We start from the raw sequence: 15,031 nt of genomic DNA, 5'->3' as shown, positions 1-15,031 counted from the left end.
TCCTGGACCTTATTTAACCCTTTAACATATTTAAATGTTTCGATCATGTCCCCCCTTTTCCTTCTGTCCTCCAGACTATACAGATTGAGTTCATTAAGTCTTTCCTGATATGTTTTATGCTTAAGACTTTCCACCATTCTTGTAGCCTGTCTTTGTACCCGTTCAATTTTGTCAATATCTTTTTGTAGGTGAGGTCTCCAGAACTGAACACAGTATTCCAAATGTGGTCTCACCAGCACTCTATATAGCGGGATCATAATCTCCCTCTTCCTGCTTGTTATACCTCTAGCTATGCAGCCAAGCATCCTACTCGCTTTCCCTACCGCCTGACTGCACTGTTCACCCATTTTGAGACTGTCTGAAATCACTACCCCTAAATCCTTTTCTTCTGAAGTTTTTGCTAACACAGAACTGCCAATACAATACAAGATGTTTGCTAGGTGAGCTTTGCCCCATTCTGCAACCCTTCTTGCCGCAGATGCTAAGTGAATCATGGTCGTTGGTACGTCAGTCAGCTGGTTGTTAAGCAAATTTGACTTCCCTGTGGATTTGCAAAAGGGGAAATCACGTGACCCCAGGATGTTGCTGTTCTGGTCTAGCTAAGGCAGCTCCAATAATCTCTTCTCAAGGCTTTATTTCTCTTTATACTGGATAGATTGCCACAGTTACAATGCAGGTATGCGAAGTCACATTCCAAGCTACGTTTGCAAAGCTATATTTCTTCTCTAATCAGCAGAGGAGAGCCTCTTTGATCTCGGCTTTTCTCGGAGTTATTTCAAATCTAAATTAGCACAGTTTATTGTGTTATATCAAAAGCTTACTTTTCGGAAGCGAGGAATGCATGCCATATTTCAACACGCAGTTTGAACGAAAGCGTCTTCATTTTCGATATATTTCACGAAATGATGCATTGGTTAATTTACACAATTCTAACTTGCGGATTCTAAACTTTTTCCCAAATGTCTGCCCCCTTCTCCTAAATCTCAGGTTCACCCAAGGGCTGTCAGCTACACACACACACACCCCACTATCTGAAGATGAACTGTTTTCCATGCTTTCTCCTACGCCCTTATCTCTACTACTCTCTGATAATTCTCTTAAATCAGGGTACATTAAAGCTTCTGTCTTTTTGTCCTCTTCCGAATCTGACACTTCCTGAGGCTGACAGGGAATACTCACAACAGTTGCAACCATTGTAAATATGAGCTGATTGCCAAGCATTCCAAATCGTGGTCATGAGGATGCTGCAAGGCATCGTAAGCATGAAAAATGATCACAAGTCACATTTTTTTCCAGTGACGTCGTCACTTCTGTCATTAAATGAACTGTTGCAAGTCAAGGACTGCCTGAAGCCATACCTCCTGACCACACAAATCTCACCTTCCATCCACCACTGACAATTGCGGTGAAAAAAAATCCTAATTCTTCTTTCCTCCCTGTTTTCTCTACATGGGGCTACCTTTGAAAAGTGTTCGGAAACTTCAGATTGAGCAGAATGCAGCTGCGAGAGCAATCATGGGCTTCCCAAGGCATGCCCATGTTACACCAACACTCCGCAGTCTGCATTGGTTGCTGATCAATTTCCGGTCACAATTCAAAGTGTTGGTTATGACCTATAAAGCCCTTCATGGCATCGGACCAGAATATCTCCGGGACCGCCTTCTGCCGCACGAATCCCAGCGACCGGTTAGATCCCACAGAGTTGGCCTTCTCCGGGTCCCGTCGACTAAACAATGTCATTTGGCGGGACCCAGGAGAAGAGCCTTCTCTGTGGTGGCCCCGACCCTCTGGAACCAGCTCCCCCCAGATATCAGAATTGTCCCCACCCTCCTTGCCTTTCGCAAGCTCCTTAAAACCCACCTCTGTCCTCAGGCATGGGGGAATTGAAATTTTTTTCCCCCTTCCCCCTAGGGTTATAGAATTTATACATGGTATGCTTGTTTGTATGATTGGTCTCTTAAATTGGGTTTTTTTAGATTGCTTTTTAATATTGGATTTGTTACATTGTTTTCTTTATTGTTGTTAGCCGCCCCGAGTCTTCAGAGAGGGGTGGCATACAAATCTAATAAAACTAAACTAAACTTTCTTCTCTCTCTTTGATTTGCTTGGCAGATCCAGATGTATCAGCTCTCTCGGCTCCTTCACGATTACCACAGAGACCTTTATGATCACTTTGAAGCCAATGAGATCAGCCCTACCCTTTACGCTGCCCCATGGTTTCTGACCCTGTTTGCCTCTCAGTTTCCATTGGGGTTTGTCGCTCGGGTGTTCGGTAAGTCATTCCAATAAGTGTTCCAACCTAGGCATTCCCAAACCACGAAGCAGATTCCTCATCCCAACAAAACCCATTTTCTTCCTAACATTTTGTTAAGTAGTGAGCACAGTGATCGTTGAGTTACCAAGGATGCACCTAAGAAACATGGAGGCTTAGCAGATTTCCAGCTGATAGCCCAGAGATACTGTATGAGTAGTGGTTCAGTAAGACAATCCAGATACATTAAGTGTATAAATATTATTTACTTTGGCAAATAGCTTAGTCAAGAACAATCCTAGTCACACAGAATTACACCAGTCAATACTCTCAATACATATATAATATTATAAACCTCTCTGAATACATATACAATACTATAAGCCCTATTTACAAAATACATTAAACCATCATTTGAACATACAATTCTACAGCATAGTCACACAGATAAACCAGAAAGAGCAGAGAGTAATGAGAGAAAGAGAGAGAGAGAGAGAGATGTAGGGATGGATGGATGGATGGATGGATGGACGGACGGACGGACGGACGGACAGACAGACAGACAGACAGACGATGGTAGGTAGGTAGGTAGGTAGGTAGGTAGGTAGATAGATAGATAGATAGATAGATAGATAGATAGATAGATAGACAGATAGATTAGATTAGATTAGATAGGTAGATAGGTAGATTAGATAGATGGATAGATGATAGATAGATAGATAGATAGATAGATAGATAGATAGATAGATAGATAGATAGATTAGATAGGTAGATAGGTAGATAGGTAGGTAGATAGACAGACAGACAGACAGACAGACAGACAGACAGACAGACAGACAGACAGATAGATAGATAGATAGATAGATAGAGGCAGATAGGCAGAGAGAGAGAGAGAGAAAGAGAGAGAGAGAGAGAGAAGTTTATGGCTCCCTCTTATGGCTAACTGCAACACTAGCTCTTAAAGCAATAGTGTGCTAATTCATTTAAACGTGCATTGATAGTTTGTTTATATATTGCCAAACCATATAGTACTAACACATTTCTCCTGTCTCTTCCAGACTTGATGTTTCTCGAAGGAACAGAAGTTATATTTAAGGTGGCTCTGAGTCTTTTGGGAAGCCACAAGCCTTTGATTCTGCAGCATGAAAACCTGGAAACCATTGTGGACTTCATTAAAATTATTCTTCCCAATCTAGGCTCGGTCCAGATGGAAAAAACCATTAACCAGGTATGCAGTGGAGCATTGCCAGGGAAATGTAGAAGCTGCGAAATGTAGAACAACTTCCTCTTGTAATTGAGACCAGTTTTTCCTGGCCGAACTGCAGCTTATTTAGAGAGTTAAGATGTTGGAATTTCCTTCTACGGAATTAACATATTTCTAAACAATAGGCAGATCTGTTTTAAGATGTTTTGGGTAATGGGGAAGGCTATATCCCCTGCTGCGTCTTCCTGTTTTATTTGGCACAGAGTAAGTTTTAGATGCCTGAACAACATCCTATCTTCTGCAGAGATTAGCATGAATATCCTAAGAAACATAACGCCGTGTTCTTTGCACATTTAAAAAAAAAAGCAAATTTGATACTGCACAGTCTAGTCTTTAGATTTAAGGCAAAATCATTGTGAAAGGGTAAAAACAACAGGGAGGTATAACAAAAAATATATCGAACAATAAAAGTTAATCCTCTTGACTTTTTCCCATTTTAAAAAAATGGATTTAAATCAGTGTATCCAATCTCAACTGTGCAGCTAGATAAACCTTTCTTATCTGCAGTGCTTTGGATTTGAAGGCAAGCTGCTGCTTTAGAATATTTGGACACAAACATTTTACTGGTCTTCTACTCTTTAAAGCAGTTCTTCAGTTAGTAACATCATTGTTAAGTGAATCTGGCTTCCCCATTGACTTTTCTGATCAGGAGGTTGCAAACGTTTAGGATAGACAGGAAATTCTGCTTAGGAGAATGCTGGCATTCTCAAATCCCCCAATTTCCTAGCAATTAAATACCCGTGCTTCACTATGAAACTATGTGATTGGGCTTAATAAATAGACAGTTAAAGCTTGAAAATTAATGTGTAGTTACAATTGGGTTTGATACTGACACTTAAAGCTTGAATGTTTAGAATGTGTAACTCCTTAAGATTATGTATAATGTGTAACTCCTTAAGATTATGTATAATGTGTAACTCCTTAAGATAAGAGCAGGTTAATATAAGGCAACTGGCAGTTGGAACAGAGTTATTTTCAGGTGGGGAGGGGGAGTAGAATGTCTAAACTCCCAGCCCACAGTCACATGCTGGCCACACTCATGCCCGGTTTAGCAAAGTGCTAGCATCAGAGCGTATTAATATAAGGCAACTGGCAGTTGGAACTGAGTTCTTTTCAGGTGGGGAGGGGGAGTAGAACATCTAACTCCTTAGCATCAGAGCATGTTAATATAATAATGTATAAGAAATACTAATGATCTGATGGTCGTTTCAAAAAATCCTTTCTTAGCGAGCATCTAGAAGCCAAGAGGAACATATGTGCCAAGTTTCATGTTTGTAGGCTTTACAGTTCTGCAGATTTCGTGATGATGCGTGATGGGTATTTGGCTTTTATATAGAGAGATGATGAGACAAATTTGATGTTCATGTGGTATTCCATTTATTTTTCCCTTCCCACGGCAGGTATTTGAGATGGATATTTCCAAACAGCTCCAAGCTTATGAAATTGAATACCATGTACTTCAGGATGAATTAATAGATTCTTCTCTCAATGACAATCAAAGGATGGATAAACTCGAGAAGGCCAACAGTAACTTACGGAAGCAAAACTTTGATCTCCTTGAGGAGCTTCAGGTATAGGCTGAGATCATCCGAGGGCATGGGGTGAGGTATCATCAGTACGCTGATGATACCCAGCTTTACATCTCCACCCCATGTCCAGTCAACGAAGCAGTGGAAGTGATGTGCCAGTGTCTGGAGGCTGTTGGGGCCTGGATGGGTGTCAACAGACTCAAGCTCAACCCGGATAAGACAGAGTGGCTGTGGGTCCTGCCTCCCAAAGACAATCCCATCTGTCTGTCCATCACCCTGGGGGGGGAACTATTGACCCCCTCGGAGAGGGTCCGCAACTTGGGCGTCCTCCTCGATCCACAGCTCACATTAGAAAACCATCTTTCAGCTGTGGCGAGGGGGGCGTTTGCCCAGGTTCGCCTGGTGCACCATTTGTGGCCCTATCTGGACCGGGACTCATTGCTCACAGTCACTCATGCCCTCATCACCTCGAGGTTCGACTACTGTAACGCTCTCTACATGGGGCTACCTTTGAAAAGTGTTCGGAAACTTCAGATCGTGCAAAATGCAGCTGCAAGAGCAGCCATGGGCTTCCCCAGGTATGCCCATGTTACACCAACACTCCGCAGTCTGCATTGGTTGCCGATCAATTTCCGGTCACAATTCAAAGTGTTGGTTATGACCTTTAAAGCCCTTCATGGCATTGGGCCAGGATACCTCCGAGACCGCCTCCTGCCGCACGAATCCCAGCGACCGATTAGGTCCCACAGAGTGGGCCTTCTCCGGGTCCCGTCAACTAAACAATGTCGGTTGGCGGGCCCCAGGGGAAGAGCCTTCTCTGTGGCGGCCCCGACTCTCTGGAACCAACTCCTCCCGGAGATTAGAACTGCCCCTACTCTTCCTGCCTTCCGTAAAGTTCTTAAAACCCACCTTTGCCGTCAGGCATGGGGGAACTGAAACATCTCCCCCGGGCATGTACAATTTATGTTTGGTATGTTTGTGTGTGTGCTTGTTAGTACATTGGGGTTCTTTTTTAAAAAAAATTTAAATATTTAAATTTATTTGACTCTATTTGGATTTGTACGATTTGTTTATGCTTTGTTGTGAGCCGCCCCGAGTTCGCGGAGAGGGGCGGCATACAAATCTAAATAATAAATAAATAAATAAATTTCACACATCACACGTTAAGCAAGCTATTAAACAATCAAAAAATAGTACATTTCCCTTTATCAAAAATTAATTTGCATGAATTTTTTTTTCTATAAACCAATTAGGCTAGTCGTAAGGTTTCACACACCAAAATTTAAAAATGATGTTCCTAATTTAAAATTTAAGGGTTTTATACACTTGGAACCATGAGTATATAAACAGAACAAAAGCCACTGCCTTCTAGCACTGATGATGTCACTTAATTAGATAATGAAACATCTGCAAGAACAGAATTGAATTCAGAGAGCATCAAGAACTAAGCCCCTTTGTTGTTGTTATTATTGTTATTATTATTATTATTATTATTATTATTATTACTTTATTCATTAAACATGAAACTCAGTCAACTGATCATTCAAAAATGCACCACAAATATCATTGACTAGTGCTAATGTTTGATATGGGTTGCTACCAGCATTATTATTATTATTATTATTATTATTATTATTATTATTAATAATAATAATAGTAATAATAATAATAATAATAATAATAATAATAATAATGATTTATTAGATTTGTATGCTTCCCCTCTCCATAGACTTGGGGAGGCTCCCAAGCTTATAATTATAATTATAATTATAATTATTATTATTATTATTTATTATTTATTATTTATTATTTATTATTTATTATTTATTATTTATTATTATTTATTATTATTATTATTATTATTATTATTATTATTATTATTATTATTATGACTTACCTAATTGCATCCAGTTTCGGTGGAAAATGAAAATCTGCCTCTCTCTCCTAGCAATTTGCCTCCTTGCAGCTTTAGTTTCACTTTCAGTTTAGCACTGGCCTCAAATCAGCTGAGGGTAAATTGCTGGGAGGCAGAGGCCAAATCGGGTTACATTCAGTGTATAAGACGCACCCAGGTTTTCACCCTCTTTTGGGGGGTAAGAGATGCATCTTATACTCCAAAAAGTGTGGTAGTCTGGGATGGTTCCCCTGGTGGCCTCCAAAAATTTGGAGTTCAACCCCGACATCAGTTATCATTGAACATGTCCATCAGGGCTGACAGCTGAAACGTAACGAGTGGGCTTTGTTGATTACTGGCGTTGTATATTCTGCCATCATCATAAATATCCTTTATTTAGCCAAAGACTCTAAAGTGTGCAATAGGGTTGATATTCCTGGAGGGGTCTGTAATATGGTAAATGATTTAGCTTTACTAGATAAATGGTCAAAGCAATGGAAACTGCAGTTTAATGTTTCCAAATGTAAAATAATGCACTTGGGGAAAAGGAATTCTCAATCTGAGTATTGCATTGGCAGTTCTGTGTTAGCAAAAACTTCAGACGAGAAGGATTTAGGGGTAGTGATTTCTGACAGTCTCAAAATGGGTGAGCAGTGTGGTCGGGCAGTAGGAAACACAAGTAGGATGCTTGGCTGCATAGCTAGAGGTATAACAAGCAGGAAGAGGGAGATTGTGATCCCCTTATATAGAGCGCTGGTGAGACCACATTTGGAATACTGTGTTCAGTTCTGGAGACCTCACCTACAAAAAGCTATTAACAAAATTGAACGGGTCCAAAGACGGGCTACAAGAATGGTGGAAGGTCTTAAGCATAAAACGTATCAGGAAAGACTTAATGAACTCAATCTGTATAGTCTGGAGGACATAAGGAAATGGGACATGATCGAAACATTTAAATATGTTAAAGGGTTAAATAAGGTTCGGGAGGGAAGTGTTTTTAATAGGAAAGTGAACACAAGAACAAGGGGGCACAATCTGAAGTTAGTTGGGGTAAAGATCAAAAGCAACATGAGAAAATATTATTTTATTGAAAGAGTAGTAGATCCTTGGAACAAACTTCCAGCAGACATGGTTGGTAAATCCACAGTAACTGAATTTAAACATGCCTGGGATAAACATATATCCATCCTAAGATAAAATACAGAAAATAGTATAAGGGCAGACTATGTGGTCTTTTTCTGCCGTCAGTCTTCTATGTTTCTATGTTTCTAATATCCTTGTTTCCTTGTTTATTCTTTCAAGCTGGCCAATGGGAAGATTCAAAGCTTGGAAGCCATGGTTGAAGACCTGCTTAATAACAAAGGCAAATTGGACCAGACTATTGTCACTCTGGAAGCGGAGAAGAAAGCATTGTTAGAAACTCTGAAGGAACTCCGCACACAGCCAGCAAACCCCAGTCGGAAAACTCTTCCCTCCGAACAAGGACGCACAAATGGCAGTAACTGAGAATTTAAGGCTCAGCATACAAGGGAGGGGGGAGCAGACCTCCATCCTTAAGCAACTCTTAGAATTTTTCATATCGCCCATGCCTTACCTTTTCTTCGTTTGATTTCTCAAATCATGGTTGAGAACATTTCTCAAATCATGTTTCCACAGAGGAGGAAACTGTTATGGAGCTTACTCAATGTGGAAGACCTTACTCGTCTACGTCTCACATTCTTTCAAATAATACAGAGGTGGAATACAACACACAGAACAATCTTTAAGCTTTACTATAATTTGACACATTTCCACCTGGTGGCAAACGTCTGACGTTTTTTACCCTGCAGTATCCTACACTTTTCATTCACCGTAGTTGACACTGAAAGCGTTGTGGAAATTCCGGGCTGAGCCCCAATGGGCTACAAACTTTTCAAGGAATTTTAGGGACAAGCTGGAGTGATTCCTTTCCCATTTAAGGGGCTAAGGTGTATTCATTTATGAGCGAATTTCTTTCTCCACAGTGGAAAGTGGGTTCTACTTATTCACAAAATGTGTTTTTAAAACTTGCTGGGGAGACACCGAGATCGTGAACCACAAAGAAGCCAAATGTCATCCTATAATTTTGGGGACTACACTTTATTGTTGCCAATGTGATAAATATGGATTTTTGTTACTTTTAATCTAATGTAACATGGCTGAATTCTTTGAGATCAGAGTTCAGGTGATACTTCTCCCTTCTCTCTGAAGCGTTCATATCTTTATAGTTGAGTATGCCTTAAAATGTTGCTTTATTTATTTTTGATTCATTATACCACGAGCTTTTGTTTTCTGAACACAAAGGTAGTCGTTTCCTGTTTTTATCCCAGTTAACTCAGTCAGATATCAAGCAATGGTAGTTGGTAACACTTCAAACATCGCCGTTAAAAATTCTGGAGCGACTTACAAATGAAAAGATATTCTCCTTAGAAGCATATTACACTGAACAAGATTATGGTATTTGGCAAATATTTGAGGTTTCATTACTGTGCAAATCACAATTTTAAGCAGAATGGTTGGTTACGATCAGTGATGGGCTGCCAATATTTTTACTGCGACACTGTGGGTGTGGCTTATTGTGTGGGTGTGGCTTGATGGTCATGTGACCAGGTAGGAGTGGCTTGATGGCCATGTGGCCAGGTAGGAGTGGCTTGACAATCATGTGACCGGGGGTGGCTTAAAGGTCATGTGACTGGGTGGGAGTGGCTTACCGACCAAGATAAGTTTTCAAATAGGTGCTTGGAATCTTTTACAGTTGATGTCACATTATTTGAAGAGCCACAGAAGCCACATTTTCAAGCAAATGTGCACATCGATGATTTTAAAAGATTTTATTTAGGTATATAATGATGATGTCTGCGTGGTTTGCCACTGATTGAAATAAATCTTCAATCTACACTACAAATGTAATTTGATTTAATAACTTTTTCATCCTGGGTGGGGGGGGCACAATGGTTTTTGAAAGATAATTTTAAATATCCTTGTCAAATTAATTCATTGGGCACTTGAAAGAAAAGCATAACAAACCAGCACCTCTCTCCCATGTGATGTAGTGTGCTTATTTTTAAAGTAAGTGTGGACTGCTTTAAATAAGCAACGTTCCTTGTTTTTAGAAAAGTTACACTGGCTCTTCGGAAAATAATGGTTGAAATTCAGCACGTGATTTTTGCATTGATAAATACAGTGGTAGCTCTACCTAAGAACACCTCTACTTATGAACTTTTCTAGATAAGAACCGGGTGTTCAAGATTTTTTTGGCTCTTCTCAAGAACAATTTTCCACTTACAAACCCGCGCCTCCGAAACTACCCGGAAGAGGCAGAGAGAAGCCTCCGTGGAGCCTCTCTAGGAATCTCCTGGGAGGAAACAGGGCTGGAAAAGGCAGGGAGAAGCCTCCTTGGGGCCTCTCTAGGAATCTCCTGGAAGGAAACAGGGCTAGAAAAGGCAGGGAGAAGTCTCCATTGGGCCTCACTACAAATCTCTTGGGAGGAAACAGGGCCAGAAAAAGTGGGGAGAAGCCTCTATGGAGCCTCTCTAGGAATCTCCTGGGAGGAAACCACCCTCCCTGTGGTTTCCCCAATCGCACACATTATTTGCTTTTACATTGATTCCTATGGGAAGAATTGCTTCTTACAAACTTTTCTACTTAAGAACCTGGTCACGGAACAAATTACGTTCATAAATAGAGGTACCACTGTATAGGAAATGACAATCTGATTTATTTTGCTGTTGTTTGGTTTGATGTTAGACATCCCACAGGTGGATATCTTTGTTTTTCCATAATTATTTCATATGGTCAGCATCAGACACTTGCCGCCGTATCTATACACAATTAGTGTGCCCAATAATATTGGATTTGGACTGACAATAACCCCATCTGTATGTTTTTTTGAACACTTAAAAAAAAAGCAATAAATGGTCAAATTTATGTGTGATGCTCCAAAAACCCAGAAAATCCTCGTCTCCTCTCTTCTCTTTTCACCTTTCTCTCCTCTCCTCTTCCCAATTTCTTAAATATAACTTTAACATTCCAAGGATTTCTAGATTATGGATTGTGCTTCTTTGTTTTTGCTAGAAATGAAGTTCCAATAGAACACGCCGAAATTCTGCACCTAGAAAATCGGAATTCTAGGTCATTCTGCAATGATGAATACTTTTCTCAAAAAATGGTGAAATACCGACCGTTTCCTTCATTAATATTTTTTCCAGGCAATGTATTTGCCGCAAAAGGCCAAGGGTCCAGTGCACTAAAAGAAAAATGGGACAATCGCAAACCGGCGAAGGCTTTTCGTATTTTGAATGTTCCAAGTGGGCTGGTATGGAGATAGGGAGCGCACGCAACCGCCCGTGCACCCCCGACATTGAATATCACCTTCGCCAACCTCCGCTGAGAAGAACGGAGAGAGAACGAGAGTGAGTGAGAGCAACAGACAGCAAGATAGAGAGAAAGTGAGAAAGAGAGAGAGAGAGAAAGGGGGGAGAGAAAGAGATAGCAAGAGAGAGAGAACAAGAGAGAGAAAGAGTGTGAGAAAGAAAACAAGAGAGAAAGAGAGAGAGAGAAAGCAAGAGAGAGAAAGAAAACAAGAGAAAGTGAGAAAAAGAGAGAGAGCAAGAGGGGGAGAGAGAGAAAGAAAGAGAGAGATGAGAGAGGAAGGAAGAGAGTGAGAGAGAGGAAGAAAGCAAGAGAGAGAGAGACAGAGAAAGCAAGAGAGAGAGAAGAGTGGAAGGAAGAGATAGAGAGAAATGATAGAAAAAAGGGGAGAAAAGAGAAATGAGAAAATGATTGAGGCAGAGAATGACAGGAAAGAGAGAGAAACAGAAAGTGACTCTTGATTTTAAGCATATGGTAAAAGCACTTAAATAATAACAGAGAAAAAAAACCCAGCCCTCACCTGTTTTTATTAATAGTTATGTTTTTGTTTTTTCTGGTTGATTTAGTTTTAATAGTGATGGATTTTGGTTTTTTTTAATTATTAATTTCTTTTAATAAAAAAGAAGGGATTTTTTCTTATTTATTTATTTGTTTATTTGTTTGTTTGTTTGTTTATTTATTTATTTATTTATTCTATGCTGCCCAGTCCCAAAGTTATCTAACTTTCTCTTGAACGTGAAACCCGGTCTTTACCATCATAAGGTGTAATTAGTCCAGAAAGACACACACCACACGATAGAAGGAAAACCAAAAGTCTTTATCAACAGAAAAGCAGAAAAACTCCCTTTTTAAATGTCAAAGGGATTTTCTGGTACACACAAGGCACAGATTAAATGCAATCCTATTTCTCACCCAGTAACTGGGAAAATTGAGTCCAATTCCAAAGTCCAGAAAGTCCACACACAGTCTTGAACAGGAAAACAGCAAAAACCACGATCTTGACGAAACTATGAATCAGATAATCTTCCACAAAGCTAAACCAGCACGCTGTTCCTTTTATCTGTAGCACTAATTACAGCAGCCCCACCCAACCACAGGTGGCCTCATTTATCTCCTGTAATAATCCTTCAGTTGTTCTCTCCTATGCATCACTCTACGCATGCGTGGGTCTGTCATAAGTTCTTGTTCAGAATCCAGGGATGATAAGGATGATTGATCTCCTCCTGGGCTGTCTGCCAAACTCCCCCCTTCCCTGCTACTCACGCTTCCTTCGTCAGAGGAGCCTTCATCGGGAGATTCTATCGGGAACAAAACAGGACTGTGGCATTTGGATGTTTCCCCCACCTCCACCTCCATATTCCTTGGGGCAGGAGCTGGGCCAGAGCCAACCACAACATAAGGACTACAAACTTAAGTTTTTTTGCTTTTTTTTAACGTGACAGACAACATTCTCGGGTTGCTTAACTTATTCCTGGGCTTAACACACAATTGTTGACCTTGTGCAGTGCTCAATGCTCTTTGAGGCATGCAGGGCATGAAAACACATGTCTTCTCAGGCCATGGCTATGGAAAACACTTGCTTTTCTCCATTGAGTTTTGAATTGTGAGAAGCTGCAGATTTTATCTTTCGGTATAAGGGTTTTTTTTCTCCACCTTAAAAACATACATACACAACAACGTATATATCCTCAAAAATTAACAATATATTTGTAAAATCTCTTGTATAAAGATTAATAAAACATCCTAAATCACATTTCAAATCCTCACTAATTATTCTGTCTGTCTAAAAAAGAAAAAAAAACAGACTAAAAAACCAGATAGAATAGAACAGAATTATTTATTGGCCAAGTGTGATTGGACACACAAGGAATTTGTCCTGTGTGCAGGTTTGGTTTTTAATAAGGGTTTTTAGTTATTTTAAATATTAGATATGTTATATGTTAGAAACATAGAAGACTGACAGCAGAAAAAGACCTCAAGGTCCATCTAGTCTGCCCTTATACTATTTCCTGTATTTTATCTTACAATGGATATATGTTTATCCCAGGCATGTTTAAATTTGGTTACTGTGGATTTACCAACCACGTCTGCCAAAAGTTTGTTCCAAGGATCTACTACTCTTTCAGTGAAATAATATTTTCTCACGTTGCTTTTGATACTTCAGATTGTATCCCCTTGTTCTTGTGTTCACTTTCCTATTAAAAACACTTCCCTCCTGAACCTTATTTAACCCTTTAACATAGGGTTTAATAAAATAACCCTTTAACAAAGGCTATAATAGTTACTGCAAATTCAATTGTGTTCATACAAATAGTTTTTTTTTAAATTAAATAGTAATTATACCTATTAAGGTAAATATTTTTGCTTATAGCTTTTTCTGTGGACATTGTCGCTTGATGCTCCAACAATAGTCAGCCATCATACGTACATCCCATCTACTTTGATTCCATGCCTCCATGACCTTCAAATCTTGGTGGAATCGCTCACCCTGCTCATCACTGACTGCACCATGATTTTCCAGGAAGTTAGCAAGTTAGCTATGTAAAAAATGCAATTTGATGCTCATGTTGCCTAATTAACTATTATATATATATATTTGTTTTCGTATTTATATATATATATATATATATATCTCACATGTTTTGGGATAGATAGATAGATAGATAGATAGATAGATAGATAGATAGATAGATAGATAGATAGATAGATAGATAGATAGCTGAAGGAATTGAATACTGTAGCCTAGAGGTTAATTATCTGCCTTACAAGGCAAAGGTTGCATGTTCAAGTCCCAGTGAGGGTATGGCTAGCTGATGAGGCCAAAATAAGGCTGAAATAGATCTATCCTAGTCTCCCTTAATTTTCAAATTCAGCAAAAAACAAAACAAAACACGTGACATATATATATATAACTTGACGTGGTAGAAGAAAACTAACTACACTTTTGAAACAAGTCTGCCTAATTAACTATAAAAAAGCTCAAAAATCAAACTCAACAGAAATCATGTTACAAATTGTTCCCCGGTGATATTAATCTAAAAAACGACTGACTAAACAGTTTTTCTTCGTTTTTCAATTCTGATAATCATTTCCTTAAGTCTTAAGTTTCAATTCAACCCATTCTAGTTTTCATTTGAATAGGTGTCACATATTTATCTATATTTTGAATATCTTTCCATGAGGGGGAATTGTAGTAGCATCCTTACAACTAGGTGGCAATGTTGTTCTAGCCAGTTACTGGAGACCAATTATGTTTGTCCAGAATTCCCTCTTTAAAAAGTTATTGTGGCAGCTCTCAGGCCTGAGAAGAGCGGGATGCAGCCAGTACATTGTTATGGGTCCCATAGAGCGCAAAGGAAGCCCATGAAAGGGGATTTTTTTTAAAAAAAAATATACAGAACCAAATTTTTAAAAAGAAAAAGATTTTCTTTGTTTATGGATCTATTTTATATTTCATTTCAGTTGATGAATAAATAGTGGTGAAATGCCATCTCAAAAATATGGAGCTCCAAAACAAAAGGGAAAAATGGAAATGACAGAGGAAGAAGAGAGAAAGAATGAAGAGAATGTGTAAAAGAATGAGAGCGTGAGAGAGAGAGAAAATGAATGAGAATAAACGTGAGAAGGAAAGGGAAAAATGAAAGAATGAATGAGAACGCGAGAGAATGAGAGAGGATCACAATCAGTGTTAAGTGAGAATGAAA

At 39.3% G+C, this 15,031-nt stretch overlaps 1 protein-coding gene across 4 annotated transcripts in view; it reads left to right on the top strand.

Annotated features, from left to right (window-relative positions):
• The window catches only part of TBC1D1 (TBC1 domain family member 1), a 108,669-nt gene extending 97,768 nt beyond the window's left edge, over positions 1–10,901 (top strand). For 3 of the 4 annotated variants that reach the window (XM_070757094.1, XM_070757095.1, XM_070757096.1), the window contains 4 exons: positions 2,113–2,272; positions 3,310–3,479; positions 4,916–5,086; positions 8,241–10,901. In XM_070757094.1, coding sequence (XP_070613195.1) covers positions 2,113–2,272; positions 3,310–3,479; positions 4,916–5,086; positions 8,241–8,444 — 705 coding nt within the window. In that variant the 3' untranslated portion in view covers positions 8,445–10,901. The remainder of the gene's footprint in view (positions 1–2,112; positions 2,273–3,309; positions 3,480–4,915; positions 5,087–8,240) is intronic. The other variant, XM_070757097.1, reaches the window with a different exon arrangement.
• The last annotated feature ends 4,130 nt before the right edge of the window (positions 10,902–15,031 follow it).

Source organism: Erythrolamprus reginae, chromosome 7 (assembly GCF_031021105.1).
Source record: "Erythrolamprus reginae isolate rEryReg1 chromosome 7, rEryReg1.hap1, whole genome shotgun sequence".
NCBI classification, from domain to species: Eukaryota; Metazoa; Chordata; class Lepidosauria; order Squamata; family Dipsadidae; genus Erythrolamprus; species Erythrolamprus reginae.
This window is presented reverse-complemented; position numbering and strand designations above follow the sequence as displayed.